Source organism: Phyllostomus hastatus, unplaced genomic scaffold, assembly GCF_019186645.2.
Source record: "Phyllostomus hastatus isolate PE091 unplaced genomic scaffold, TTU_PhHast_1.1 phas_contig_210, whole genome shotgun sequence".
Taxonomy (NCBI): Eukaryota; Metazoa; Chordata; class Mammalia; order Chiroptera; family Phyllostomidae; genus Phyllostomus; species Phyllostomus hastatus.
In genome coordinates this window covers 19,349,542-19,365,161 of record NW_025333737.1, presented here as the reverse complement: position 1 = coordinate 19,365,161, position 15,620 = coordinate 19,349,542, and the positions used below count along the sequence as shown (strand labels likewise).

General features: G+C 48.1%; 1 protein-coding gene across 5 annotated transcripts in view; it reads left to right on the top strand.

Annotated features, from left to right (window-relative positions):
• Positions 1–15,620, top strand: part of HNF1B (HNF1 homeobox B) — a 51,828-nt gene that overhangs the window by 19,103 nt on the left and 17,105 nt on the right. For all 5 annotated transcript variants that reach the window (XM_045837353.1, XM_045837352.1, XM_045837351.1 and 2 more), the window contains exon 5: positions 11,345–11,505. In XM_045837353.1, the coding sequence (XP_045693309.1) occupies positions 11,345–11,505 (161 nt within the window). The remainder of the gene's footprint in view (positions 1–11,344; positions 11,506–15,620) is intronic.

Here is a 15,620-nt window from a genome sequence, read left to right as displayed (position 1 = left end):
AGAGCCTCAGTTCCTTTATCTGTGACTTCGGGATCATGACACCTATCTCCTTAGGACTGCTGTAAGTAAGGCTTAAATATGATAAAACATGCCCAGTGCCAAGCACAGTACCTGGTGAGCAAGATGTTATTGGATTGACTCAGGACCCCTCAGGACCGTGAGAGGAGGGCAAGCTTTGGGTCTCCCTGGGTTCTCAACCAGGGGGTGGCTTGCATTTTCTCCCTGGAAGTGGTCCCCTTTTTATGAACCCTGCTTGTCATCAGAGACACCAGAAACAATGAAACCCAAATATTAGCAGGATCTATGGTTCTCAAATCTCCTTCCCAGGCCACATAAAAGGCATCCGGGGTGCTCATTAAAAATACCCATGGCTTCCCCACTCACACCTTTTTGAATCAGAGTTTGGAGTAGAGAGTCAGGCATGTGAAGTTTCAAGAGATCTAGATGTTCAGTCAGGGCTGGGTGTCACTAGACTAGATGGAGAAAGGGGGTTTTTAAGGGGCTGACAATCATCCAGATAGCCTCTTAGTGCTCTGGGCAGCTGGGATGAGGGACCCTGGACTAGGATGCAAGAGCTGTGAGCCACCAAGAAGCAGGGGGTGACCTTGAGAAAATCACTTAGCTTCTCAGGGATTCTGACATATGCAGGTATTGGACCTTTCTGCTTGGGCAGGTTGCTGTTTGGAGACTGTGTGGAGCATTGAGTCTGGGCGCCCAGCACTCTGCTGCCTGAGTGAACAGAGGGAGGTCTGCTGTTGCAATTTTTATTGTTCAGCTCCTCATCTGTCTCCCTCCAGCTCTCTCTTGCTCCTTCCCCGTTTCAGGAATTGTGTGCTGTGAGAGGCCTTCCACCTTTATTAGGGACCATTAGAACTTTACAGCACCAGCACATTGGGTGAGGCCAGTCACAATAAACAGATTTACAATGGGTATAAACCAGACACCTATAACTGCTGGATGTTAACACTTTCAGGGCCTTTGAGTGGCAGCTCGCCTGCCTTGCCTTCTGGCCCTGCCCACTGTGGGGTGCCTCTTCCAGTCAGACGGGTTGGCAGTGGAGTCCAGTGAGCTCTTGCTTGACGAGGGTGGAAAAGGTCTGCACAGCATCCCCTATTTATGTCACATCAGTTTGTATGTTGGGCATAAACTTGGTGCTTAATTTGTCTCAAGATGTTTTGTGAATGGAGCCTTCTCCTCCTCTTTCTTGAGAATCCTACTGCAAGGTGAAGCATAGGGTTTACATCCCTATCCGTCAAAGAAAAAGAAACAAACCAAGTAAGTCTTCATCTCACTGTGAAGAAAGTAGTCCCTAAAGTCTCTGAAAAGCCAGCTCACTACGTGTGTATTCCAAGGGGTCGAGTTGTGGGCTGTACCAGCACGGGAGTCTGAGTTGGCTTTCTCCACCGCGGTGTCTCCAGCCCCCAGCCCTGCACCTGCAGTGTGGTGGGCATTCCACATGTTTGAGGAGTGGAGGTATATGTTATAAAGGGCTTCTGTCCAGAAGCTTAACACTGAAATCCCATTTTACAACCTGTTATTCAGTTTTAGAGTTAAACTCAGCATGGAATTCGTTCTATTTTACGTAACATATGTATATATTATTATTATTTGAAGCATATTTTCCCTTTCTAGGAGCAATGCCATCAGCTCTACTTCCCTTAATACTGCTTAACCAAAGTATACTGTTCTCAAAAAGAGAAAAACAAAACCCTCAATATTAAATGCTACCAGGAAGTTTTTGAAGAATATGCTATTATTCTTTCTCCCTAATATTCTAAATACTAGTTTAGTTTTCTACTAGTTTAGTTAGTCTGCTGGTCTAGTGTAATTCTTTTCATTAGTTTTATGTTCCTTGGATAATCTCTTGGGCAAGCAAAGAGCTGGAACAATTCTTCCTGTGTATCTATTGAGCGATCTGAGGTTTAGAAAAGGGACTGATTTTTTGCAAACCAGAGTCGTTTAGACAGAAAGAAAACTGCCCAGCCCAAGGCAGCCACCAGGTCTCCGGAGGTGCTCCCTGAGCCCTTCACCAGTGCTCCCATTCAGTGGGAGTCAGTACATCATCCACCTTCTGCAGTCTCCATGCCCAACACCTGGGCCCAGCGTCCCCGAGCTGGTGATCGGTGCCTGTCTGTCATGCTGGTGGTGATGATGGTGATGACGATGCTGATGGCACGGCCCTCGCCGACGGTGATGAAGAGGCTGGGGTCTGGCCAGGCAAACCCTTCCTGACAAAGCAGCTCTGACACTTGCCAGGTCTCAAAGGGTCTTCTCCCTCACTGTCACTTCCCAGTAGGGTCCCGTTTGTGAATAGGTCGCAGTGGAAAACCTCTCTTTTCTAAGGCACTTTTATTAGCCCTTCAGTTACAATACAGATGTCTGTTTATAGGACCTAACTTTTGTGTGGACACCCGGCGGCTCAGTCTGCTGACGGCTTTACAGCCTTCCCCCGTTGCCCAGACCCACAAGAAGAATTGTCATTCTCCTCGTCAGCCAAGACTTGGGGCCTTTGTCACAGACACATTGTCCCTGCTCGCAAAGGCAGGGCTTCGTCTGTCCCGGCAGTCTTTAGGCCTAGCGATGTCCACTGTTAACCCTTCCTAGTTTTACTCTAGGTTCCTTGGGAGAAAAAAAGCATTTTAGTCACTCTCGTTTCCTCAGTAATTGATCCTTTTTACCCCCAAATCAACTCAATGAGCCTAAAACTGGATTCTAACATGGTGAGTCTAGATTTGGGGTCCCCACCTGCAGCCCCAAACCTTAAGAACAGGTAACCCTCTGCTAATGGAAGCACCCATTCCCATGCCCCTCACAGCCTCCTGGGCAATGGGAGCTCTGCTTAGGTCTCAAGAAGTGGAGAACAGGTGGAGGTGGGGGCCCTCGCAGGCATCCCATCGGCCCTTTTTAAAAAAAAAAAAGTTTTTAATCCTCACCCAAGGACATGTTTATTGACTTTAGGGGGCGGGGAGAGAGAGAGAGACACTGATGTGAGAGAGAAACGTCAATCAGTTGCCTCCTATACGCATCCTGATGGGGATCAAACCCACAACCTAGGTATGTGCCCTGCCTGGGAGTTGAACCTGTAGCCTTTGGGTGTATGGGATGCCACTCCAACCAACTGAATCGCCCACCCAGGGCACCACCAGCCATTTTTTTGCACAGATAAAGTGCTGTCTGAGATCTCGGGTGTAAACAGAAAGTCCTGCTGCTTCACACTTACTCCTCGGCACACCCACCTGGCATCTACTGACGTGAAATTGCCCAAATGCGTGCATACTGTTTGTTGATTGTAATTACATTTTTAATCTCTTTGTCCCCTTCTGTCCTCCTCCCCTCTCTTCCTCCTTAAAAATGCACGCCTCTCCCTCACTTCAGAAAAATCGGGAGACTGAGAGGATAAATGTATACCACCACCAGTTCTCCACTGCTCAACCAAATGGGCTGAAGGTGAAGCCCTCAGTCAGAGCTGAAGTGTAGGTCATTCACCCATCAGTTACTCACTGGACAAAGACTTACGGGAGCCTGTCATGAGCCAGGCTCTGCACAGGTGCTGAGGAGACAGTGAAGAGGGCAGACAGGCCCTGCCCTCGTCGGGCTTCTATCCCAATGAGAGATCCACAGCCAAGAAACAAGTGAACAAAGTCATTTCAAAGTCTCGGTGGGTTATGATGGAAGTCTCAGCATATGTGGAGTCAGTTTGGGGCCTATGCGGCAGAGGGAGAAGCATCAGCTTTGAAATACCACTGATTTGCTGGGAGACCCTGAGCAAGAGGCAGTGAAAATCACCTCCTCTGCTTCGAATCTCAGCTCTCCACTCTGTCGAAGGGGCATGCGCGACACCAGGAGAAGCAGACTGTGTGTGAGACACTCGCATATGCGAGGGCTTCTCATATTCTTGAATGCCAGCCTGGTTTCTCTCCCCTGCAGCCTCGATCTCTAGGCTGAAATGCTCATTGCAAACACTCTGACGTTTGCCTGCAGAAACCACTGTCTTGTAAGAACCAGGCGTGGTGGCTGGTGGACCTGGTGGTTGGTGGACCTGGTGGGGAGGACAGGCGGCATCGGTGTCCCTCCTAACACCCGACATGTGCGATTTTAAATTCTCAAGTGCGCCGTGTACATTAGCTTCTGTTCTCAGCCAAGATGCTTTAATGAAAGATTTTTTCTTTCCTTGGTTACATTTGCTTTGGTTTTTATAAGAAAACCAGTTTGTGGGCTTCCCTTAAGGATCACTCAACTCCTACTCCTTGAGTTCAAGAATGTTTACCATCCCCGCAATCCTGTCTGTGTTTCTCCTCTTATGAACTGGGCTCCCAACTAAGCCACCCCAGGGAGAGGGGGATCTGGAATGGAAGCCAGCCCCGTGTTTAAATTGCTTTCATCTTGCACCAGCCTTTTCCTCCCTGGCTTTTGGAGTTTTCACCTCCTAAACTCTTTGCAAACGTTCATCTTTATCCTGGCAGAGGCGGTCATATTAGTAAGGACTGGCAATAGTCCTGTGTTACTGATGAGGAAACTGAGGCAGCAATGCTAACTCATTTGAGAGCCTTCATTTCCGGAGTTCCCAAATTTGAGCTGGGGAATGGTTCACATCCTTTTAACCCAAATGTGTGTCTCAGAAGTTCACCCAACTGAATCATTTGTGTCTCTGCTTCTCTCCTAAAAAAAAAAAAAAAGAATTTCTCTTTGAGAGAAGAGGGAGTAGATTTCTAAGGACACAGTACTGGGCCCATCAAGACTGGCCTGATTCCTCCGGGTCCTCCCCCCAGCCCTTTTAAAAAAGACAGTTCTGTCTACCCATAATTGATGGACATGGTGGTTTCCTTTTGGGAGAGCTCTCTCCTTTGCATGATCCCTCCTGCTTGAGTTTAAATTCCCAGTTTCTAGACCCAACAGGGTTGGGCTGCACTCTGCGTGAGGTTAGGAACACAGGGGAAGAATGCGTGTGACAGAGCCCCGGCCCGTTGAGTAATGTTTACTCTGTTGGTGGCTGGGACGTTCGCTCCTGCTGGCAGAGGTCCACCAGCCAGAGGAACATTCCTGCATTATCAGGGATGGGAGATTGGCTTTGAAATGTCAAGGGTGAAAGGCATCCCACCAGATTCTGGGTGCAGCTCACCCCAGTGCAAGGGACCCCAGGCGTCAGTGCCAAAGACCACGTGGGGGCAAGCTGAGCCCGTCATTGCCCAGGAGGCTCCGCCCCCCTCTTGCTGTCTCACTGAAAGAGCAGTTCCGACCATGCTTTCTGGACTGACTTTACTCCGCTGTTTGCCTAACGTTTTTCTCTCCCAGGAAATCCCAGTGCTTTTCTAGCCTCATTTTATTCATTCACTATGGCTGCTGAGGACGGGAGATCTGTATGCCCATTTTGTAGACAAAAATGCCAAGGCCCCAAAGCTGACAGGCCCACAATCATCAAAGTCAAGGCAGAGAGGCAGAGACTATTAGTTTAAAGTGTCTCGACACGGGTGCCTTGTTGATGTCTGGAATCACGGAATTGGGGTCTCAGCTGTTTTTTGAAGTTCTTAGGGAGCTTGATTAGATACCCAGGGCTCTAGGGGCTGGGGCTCTAAGCCCCTGAAGCCCAGGTCTTGGTTAATTACACACGGAGCAGCTCCTCACTGGGGTCCTCCTGTGGCGCAGTTGGCCCATGTCTTTGAACACAGGTATGGTCAGCTCTGTAGAACCTGACATATGCATCAGAAACACCACTCTGCTTTACAAAGTCACACCATAAAACCCATAGGGCTTATGGGAAGAAATGGGATTAAGGGCACAATATTCAAAAACTCCATCAGTGACACCTTTTCAAAAGGTAAGAATCTAATAAAAACATTAGCAGAGTTTTACACCTGTTAAGTGATTAAGAAATACATAAATGCTGTAAAATGATAAATGTGGCACTTGGCTTTGAAAAAGTCCTAAAGCTTGCCTGTGGATGAGGGTTGCAACTTGTAAGCTATTGGGAAGTGGTGGACAGAGGGTGGTCAGAAATCAGAAAGGAAGTTGTAGCTCCAGATGTGGACAAATGCGGCTTATAGAACAGGCGGCGAGCCGGCGGTAGACAGTAGACGCTCGGTGGTATCTGTGCGCACGCCTGCGCACCCAGGGTGTTTGGTGTATTCCTCTGTGGCTCCGTTCAGCTGGTGCAGGTTTATGAGTTCTTCTTTTTGTTGTTGTTGTTCAATTACAATTGTCCTGCCTTTTTCCACATTGCTCACCCCTACCCCGTCCTCCCAACTCTCACAGTCAACCCCCCACATTGTCCATGCCAATGAGCCCTCTATTTGTGTTCCTTTGCTTGCCCCTTCGCCTTCTTTTCCCCTTTGTTCCCCTTTCTTCTTCTGGTCACTGTCAGTTTGTTCTTTATTTCCATGTCTCTGGTTCTGTTTTGCTCATTTGTTTGTTTTGTTGATTAGGTTCCACTTATAGGTGAGAGCATATGGTATTTGTCTTTCATTGCCTGGCTTATTTCACTTAGCAAATTCTTCAAATGCAAAATTCATGTTGCATTCAAATTATTCCCTAATATATCAGTAGACTTGAAAGAAATCCACACTTTTTTCAGTACAAACATTACCGCAGAACTGACTGTATTTTCTCCTTCTGCCAGAAGGATGCTTCCTTGTTGTGTGGCATGGACACTCAAAACACGTGAGAGCTCATTTCTTCATTCAATAAATATTCATAATGTCAGGTCTTCTGCTAGACTCTGGGGATGCTACAATTAGTAAAAACCCAACTCTTTCTTGAAGAAGGAGAGAGAGGTAAAGATATCATCAGAGCATTGTGGTGCAGAGTAACCTGCTCCAGCTGTCAGGATCTCTACTGCATGTAAAAGACAAAGGACAGAGCAGATAACTACCAGGATGATTCAAGGAAAGCTTGACAGAGGAGGTGACACTTAGCCCTCTTAAAGGATGTGACCTGGAGAAGAAGGGAACAGCTTTCCAGGCAGAAGGAACAGCATGAGCAATGGCACAGAGGCAGGAAAATGGCAGGTACTCTGACATGGTATATGGGATGTGGTGAGAGATGCTGCAAATAAGACAGACTGCAATCACAAAGGCCTAATTCTGCCTGTCTTAGGTGTTCGGGGTTTTCCAGAAGGTAGTGAGGAGCCGTCACAGGTTTCCAAACAGGGCAGTGACGTGATGCAGTTTTCTTTTAGAGGGAAATCCTAAGCTGCAGCTGTGTGAACAGTGCCCTGCAGATGGGTGCTGGTGTGGGAAAGCAGGATCTGGAGATGCTGCCTTCTTAGAACCATTAGCTTCTTTTCCTTTCTGACACTTCTGAGCAATCACATTGGATAGAAACCAAATGATGAGTCTCTCTCCCACACACTGTTAGGAATTCAGGATGGCATCATCACCCACGATGCTGAGGACTAGGAACACATGAAAGTGCATCACCTCACTGGGGCCACCAGGATATCTCCAGATTCCAGCTGAGCTGACTTTCACTGCTGGACACACTTGCTGTGGCCCATAGGGCCAGTGATGGGGACGTGGCCAATCGGTGACTTGGGCCAGGAAGTGAGTGGAAGGTATATGGCCACCTTCTGGCATTGCCATTTCTCCTATGGGACCTCTGTAGCTATTAACCTGGCATCTCTGGCCAGTTAATATTACACCAGAGCCCTCCTTGAATATTTTCAGAGCTTACAATGGTCAAGGACGAGGGAAGATGTCATTTCACTTCTTAACATAGGCTCCTTAGCACACTACCTGGCATGTGGTAGGTGCCCAATAAGGTTTTGTGAACTCAGCCTTCTAAAAATGTCTTTCAGACAAAGACAGTTCCAAAGTAGGAGGAACTGATGTGTCTTGAGCAACCATTAAGTGCCAAGCATGGTCTGGGTACTTTGATACCCATTAGTCATCAGTCTCCTTCCCAGAAAGCTAAGGGGTGGATATTGTTAACAGTGAAGAAACCAAAGATCAATGAAAAGAAGAATTTTCTTAACAAGGAGGACAGTGGGGAAGATTGCGGGCTATGGAGCCAGGGAGGTTAAGTAACTTCCCCAAAGTCACACAGCTATTACGTGGGAGAATCGAGATTTAAAACCAGGTCGCCTGGCTCCAGAGACTGCCCTACTTTCATTCTCATCTCAAGCCCTCTCCTGAGTTTGTGAAATACACAAGGACCTGGCCTCTCCTTCCTTTAATAAGAGCACCAGCAGATACCTTGTGATACACCCTCCACCTCCACACCCCCCTTTAAGGCACTTGGCTGATTACAGTCACCCTCTCAGGGTCCAGAGTGATTACCAAATTCCTGGTGAGAAAAGCAGCGGTGGGAAAGGTTACAGGTGAGTGTGGAGCTGATGAGCGGCCTCATGCCTGGTTCCCACCACACTCTGCGGTGATGCTAGCCCCCCCACTGCTAGCGGGCAGTGTCCTGGCTTAGGGGTGAGGGAGCTAGAGTTCACCCAATACATGGATGGCAGGATGGAGATCAAAACAGGGATCCCTAATTCCCAGGCGGACACCGTCCCTGAGCCAGAGGTCTTCGAAGGACTGTACCAAGGTCTGGGCCCGTCTGTGTTTCAACAGGGGAGGTCCACCCTTTTATTTCTCACAGAACGACGTTCTGCTAGAGGAGAAACAGAGGTTGGAAAAGCAGAGCAACCTTGGGCTACGCTGCCTGGATTCTAACAAATGGTTCTTGACTCTTTCCTGCCAGACTCCCCTGTAAAGAAGGCTTTTGTCTCCTGTGCATATTTTTGGTTAATTATTTTTAAATAAATAATTATGGAGCCTGTGGTAGGGGAGAAGCCTCCCACTGACCCATACTTGATCATCCGAGGGCTGGCCCTCTGCTTTCAGCCAAACTAAATAGGCTAAAACCAGAGTCTGTTTGACTTGAGACCGAATCGATGGTGGGGACAGGCTGGGGCGGGGGTGAGAACACACCCCACTCCCCGCGTTATCACCACTCTCTCAGGAGCAGAGCATCCTGGGGAGGTAAATAGCTAGTCGAGGTGTCAGAGAAAGCAGGAGCGAAGCAGGGTGAAATCCAGGGCTCCCAAAAAGAGGCAGCAAGAAGGCCTGGCCAGGCCTCCCTCCCAAATTGCTTCCAGGGCAAACCATCAGTAGTCCACCAGGTTTGGACACTTTGGCAACTCTTCTCCATGGAAAGATAATTCCTTTCAGTACTTAGAAGTTGCCTTAAGTTGTCCAGAGTTCTAGAGTCTGAGAGCATGTATCTTAGGGTGTATTCCTATACCTCCAGCATCTCCCCTCATTGTTGCCAGTTAATTAGCATAGTGCTAGGAGCTCTATAAATGTTACCTCTAATATAAAAAATAAAGAAGCATTCTCTCCATTTTATGAGAAGAAACTCAGGCACAGAGAGAAAAATGTCCCGAGATTGCATGCCTGTTAAAGGCAAAGTCAAGGTTCAAACCTGAGTTTGTCTAGCTCCATAGCCCGCAGTCTTCCCCACTGTCCTCCTTGTTAAGAAAATTCTTCTTTCCACTGATCTGAAATATGCCTCCTTCTTTCCCATTGAACCTAGCTCTGCTTTCGGAGCTCACGACTTTCAGGTCTTTCTTCTTCCATATAACAACACTGTGAGCTAATGTGAATGGAGAAAAAGGACCGAATTTAAACCAATAGGATGGAGCAGAAGGTGATAAACAGGAAAGCAGGGAACTGTAGATCAGCGCAGAGGAAGGCAGGCAGGACTGGCCAGGGGCAGTGGTTTGGAGACGTGGAAGCCTGTCTTCCTTTTAACTGCACAGCTCCTATGTTCTCCAAAAGGTAATGTCCCAGACCAATAGCCGCTGAGTTGTAGTGTTGCCCCACTACCAACCCCACCCCCACTAACAGCCCCTTGAATCAAAGGATGGGGAAAACAACCAATAGAAGAAGCCTGCCTGTAGGATAAGCATTAAGCCCCTTCATAGTCAAACAAGTTGCTCTGGAAGATTAGAGCTCTGCTTTAGCACTTATTTGTCCTCTCCCCAGCCCTCCTAAACTCTAGGTCCTACCAGCCTCGAATAATGCTCTTCGGAGGGTCCAAGGAAAACTGGCTGGGTTCTCCTCCTGGCAAGCTTCCTCTTGGTGAACTGAGGGCTGTGGGTTACTGCCGCTTGCCTGGGGGAACTTTGTAGCCTCCTTGGGAAGGAGGCAGGGCAGGGGGAAAGCAGACCAGCAGAATCAATCTGCTTTATAAAGTGACGGTTCATCTTGGGAAACTGGGCAAAAGGAGAAGTACGGCCAAACGGCTGGCCCACCTCCCCAAATGATTTCATGCCTAGGACATTTGGTCTCCCTCCCTTGCAGAACAAGGTCCCGCAGTCCTTTCTTGTCAAATCCAAATCGGAAAACAAAAACATTCTCTTTCTAAGCTTGAGCTTAGGGGGAGACGTCCACCTGCGCCAACTTTGTCTTCGGCTGTTTCGTGGGCACATCGAGCAGGACTTTGACTCAGCAAACTTACCCAGGTTCTTTGCCCAACCCCTTCCTTCGGTTGCCTGGTCTCTACCCAGCATCTTCCCTTTCCTGAGCACAGACCTTCGTTCTGGTTCCTGAGCTAGAGGGCTGGTCAGAGCAGTGAGGCTGTGAACGTGCTCGGTTCTCCCCTCCCTTGCAGACCAAACTGCAGGGCTTCACTAAGCATCTGCATCCACCTGTGTGTGCTGCCTGCCCACCTCCCTGCAGACGCCTCTTCCCCTGTGCCCTAGAAGTCAGCCAAATGGGACCCCTTCCAAGGAATGCGAGTCCCGGAGCCAAAGACTCCCCTCTGCAGCCCCATCCCTGTCCTCTGCCCATGTCCCCCAGGCCTTTTGGGCTCAGCCAACAGGGTCATGCACAGAGACTGATGCATTTTGCTACAGCTCTTACAAGGGTCACTGGGCAAGTGCCTCTTTGTAAAATGGGTCAGCCCATACGTTGCAGCCACACATAGCCAAGAGACACTGTGGAAACATTTCTAGAAGGCATTTGAAAGAATAAAAGAAGTACTCCAGCCAGGAAAGGAAGACACTAAATCCTAAAAGCACGGTGCTGACGCAGCACCAAGCAGAATCCATTCATTCATTCATTCATTTGACACGTATTTATTGAGTGGCCACGAGGTGCCAAGGCAGGAGGGATCTAGCAATGAACAAAACAGGACAGACAGAAACGGCCTGCCCTCATGGAGCGCACATTCCAGAACTCAGCAGCGGCCTTTCCCCTAGAAAAAGATAGCCGATATTTCCTGTGGGTAGTCGGGGGAGGCGAAGGCAACTTTGTTTTCTTGTCATCCACCCTGGAAAACAGGGGGAGGGGCGGAGTCAGTGTTCCGGAGCCCCGGTGGCACTAACGTTTGCTGGCGGGTCTGCCTTGTTTTGCAGGAGTGCGCTACAACCAGCAGGGAAACAGTGAGGTCACTTCCTCCTCAACAATCAGTCACCACGGCAACAGCGCCATGGTGACCAGCCAGTCTGTTTTACAGCAAGTCTCTCCAGCCAGCTTGGACCCAGGCCACAATCTCCTCTCACCTGATGGTAAAATGGTGAGTACACCTGGGCCATTGTAGCCCTGGAGCTGATAAGATAAGAGGCAAAACAAACACGACTTCTCACAAGGCCTGCCTCAAACAATGAACCATTGTAGCCCTACCAGGGAAGATGGGGGCTGCCCAGAGTTGGAATGGAAGGCTAGAGTGGGTGACCCAGCCTTTGGCGGGTGGAAGAGGTGTTCGGTTTGAACCCAGCCAATAAATCTGACAGAGCTCTGCTCTCATTTTATTGATTGAATGCCTCGTAAAGGAGCTAGCCGGGTGGGACAGTGTTTGTTTTGGGGCTGCCAATGACATTTGTGTTGATAAAATGTTCATTCACCACCACCCCCAACCAAGGCCTCCAAAGCGAGTTCTTTTTAACCCAGAGAGGGCCTCACTTTGAAACAAGCCCCGTTTTTCTCTTCACCACCCCCTGGTGCTGGCAAGGAGAGTAATTAAGTGAGGAGTTAGTGGATGGCAGGTGGGGAGAAACATCTGGAGCTGGAATTTCGAAGCACATCGGGTGGCATGCTAGTGAAGATCACAGCGCAGCATGGCAGGTGGGGTGGGGCAGTGCTTACGCAGCAAGTGAGAAGCACCGACTTTGAAGTTGCAATGACCCAGGTTCAAATCCCAGTTCCAGCACTTAATAGCAGTGTAGCCTTGGGCAGGTTCCTGAGCTCCTCCAGGTCTCTTTCTCTCGTCTATAAAATGGAGATAATAACCATAGGGTTATTGAGGAGACAAGGGTGATAACATGGGAAGTACTCTGCACAGTGTTTGGTAAGGTAAACATACAATAAGTGACATTGTTGTTGTTATGGTAATGCCAGTGTTACACTCTTTAAGTGAAGATTTCTATATCCATAACCACGGTCTACACCCAGATGTAAGTTGAGCACACTTGGTGAGGAATAAACTTTCTGAATTTGAACTTTCAAGGTTCTAGTCCCCTAGCAACACAAGTGCAGGGGGGAGCAGCCTATGAGAGAACACAAGCATGACGAGAGCAGTAAGGGGGGTGGGATGGAAACCTTTAGTCTTTGGTTCGGCTCTGTGTTTCGGCTGCGGGGAGGAGCCGCAGGTTCCTGGCTTCTGTGCTCCATGTAGAGCTGCACGCATTCCCTCAAGGTGTCTGACCCAGAGGCAGGTGGGGGCAGTGTGGGGGTAAGGGACAGGGAGCAGATGCCATTTTAGACCTTGACGTGGGTGCTGTATAGGCAACACAGGAATGGTGAGTCACAGGTGATTGAGTCCCCAGCTCCCTGGAGGAAAAACAAAGTGTAGTTTCCGAGCAGAGAGCTGGCCTCGTCGACTGTAGTTCCAGGGGACTCACCATCTCCCTGCTAGGGATCTCTGCAAAATAAATGACAGGGTGTCCCTGTGGGAGGCATTTTGCAGCCTCCTTGCCCTCCCCTCTTCCCTTAAGCTTTTTCATGATGAACGGTTTGTCTCAGCTACCTTGGGAGAGGCACAGACAAGTCTTTATGAGTTCTAAAGAATCACATTGAGACCCAAACAAGTGGGGATAAGGAATACCCAGGCTTTCCTGGAGAAGGCACCTTGTGGAGGAGGTCTTGACTTCTCAGTGCATGGAACCTTCCAAGTCGCCACTCCTGTTGCTTGAAGGCCCTTGGGGTTTCCCTCTGAGTACCCCCCTCTCGCTCTCCTGAGAGGCAAACTGCCTCACCGCGGGCTGCTCCAAGGGCAGCCTGCGGACACACTTTCTTCTTTTTCCTGTTCTGCTTGGCAGTGCCCTCGTGGGACTGCATCCAACGTAAATGTGTTTGGAGTTTGTAAAGTGCTTTCACTGACTGTCCAACACATTTATGTTATCCTGGGATTGATGATTGACTGAGACAGCACACCTCGACATGAGCAAACACCTGGAAGTTTGTTTACAGGGACCAGCTTTTCACTAGTCTCCAGCACCTTGGCTCATATATTATGTCACTGTTACTGGAAGCCCAAATCCAAGAGTCTGTTTTCTGTTAATATCGAACACATCTTGGTCCTCCGATGCAGAGGGGAATATGGTTAAAAATAATGCAAGCAAGGTGTGTATTAGACAGTGTGTCTAAGCCTTGGGCTCTGTTATTTATCACCAGTAGGATGGGCGTTGCTTAACTCGAATTTCCTCATCTGTAAAATGAGGGGTTGTGGTTGTGAGGACTGCTTGCAGCTCTTCTGTTCTTCGAGTAAACGCTGCACAAGGGGTGACAGTTCCTGTGTGCTGGTGTTCAGCAGGACATGCAAAGAGCTGGCCAGGTTTAGGGTTGTTGTCAGGCTTTTTTAAGCACGTACTGGATATTTTCACAGCATCAAAGAAACAGGACCTAATGGTGTAAAGCTCAGGCTTCGGAGACAGGTAGCTGCTTTGTACACCAACTCTACCACCTGGACCCATTTCCTAACTTCTCTAACTCCAGTTTTCTTGTGTGCCAAGTAGGTAGAATAATAGGTTGTTGGCGGGTAAAGCACTTAGCACAGTGAAAGGACTGCAAATGGCAGCATTCAGCTGACTCAGGCTCAGAGAATTACCATGTCAGGATCAGGACTGAGATCCTTGGCAGCTCCCTGGCTCCCGCCAGTCCCAGAGGCAAACAGGAAATAATGGTTGCTCCTGAGAGTGGGCAGGAACTCTACCAAGATTACCCAAACATGGTAAATGGGTGGGATATAAACTCTAGCAAAACTGGGTCTGGACCCTGGCTTCCTCACTGACTGGTCAGATGACATGCAGCCCGCCTTTCAACTCTTCTGAAGGTCACTTTCTTAATCCGTAACATAGGGGCAGTCCTCGTAATGACTTTCCCTGGGGGCGTCATTATCTATTGAGGACAGTCGGTGAAAGCACTTTACAAACTGCAGAAACATTTACGTTGCCTTTATCATTGGGCATCCACGCTTCTCTTTCACCATTAAAATCCAGCACTGAAATGGCAGAGATTACGGTCACTTCTTTGACTTTTCCTGAAGGACTGCATCACCTAAGGGGAGTCTGAATGCATGTTACTGCCTTTTTTTTTTTTTAATGACTCTGACATTTTGAAAAACAAGTCCAGCAAACAGGCTGGTTCTCTCTTGTTTGATGTGGCTGGAATTCTTTCTTGGTCACCTGACCCCTAACTCACTTCTTGATGCTTATATTAAAAACACAAACAAACCTGTTTGGTTTTTTTTTTCTTTTTTTTTCCAAATTAACCTTGGAAGCTATGAGGCTGATCAGAAGGGCAGGGTGGGAGGGAGATAGTGTCTCACCGGGGTGTTGGTGTGCGACCTGTAATCTGGGCAGCCCTGGGTAACGACAGGTACAGGAGGAGGGACTGGACTCCCCAGACCTCTGCGATATGTATGTGTCCTGGCCTGGAAGCACTCTCAGGGTCCCCGATGGCACCAAGAATGTCTGGGTTAGTTCAGAATGAGGGGGATGTCCTATCTTAGTAACAATTTTAAAAGTTATTTAAACACCATAAATAGTAAACAGCTTTGTCATGAAAAAAATGTATGTGTGTGCATGTAAAACTGATAGTTCCTTATAATTAATGGAGAAACACTGGAAGCATTTCTGGTAACATCAGCATCAAAGCAAACACAAGCTATGACAGCTGTCATTACTTAATACTATTTAGAAAGTCCCACCCAATGCAACGTAACATGTGCACATATTAGCACTGGCATGGAAGAGACCCTATCAGCATTATATGCTAGTGATGCCTTTATACACTTGGAAAAATGAAGAAAATCAAAATAGAAAAGACACTATTCGGAATAAGTAAAAGTATTCAATCATCAATAAAAAGACTCAGAGTTGCCATGTATGTAGTAAACACACAAAAGTCAGTAGCTTTTTCTTATTAATCTGTCATTAATATAATGGTAAAATAGAATGGGGATACCTGGCCCCAAAGCTTTACTAGCTTTATCATTACAATATCACCTCCTTAATAAGGAAGGAAGGAAGGAAAGAAGGGAATTCTAAGGTATAGTGGAAATTTGGAAAAATAGAGAAGCTCAATAATGGCTGATCTCTGCCAACCCTTAGTAATAATTATAGGAGTTGGGGAAAGTCTTCTATGAAAGAACTTGAGTTCTGGAGTCAGACAGACCTAGGTTTAAATACCAGA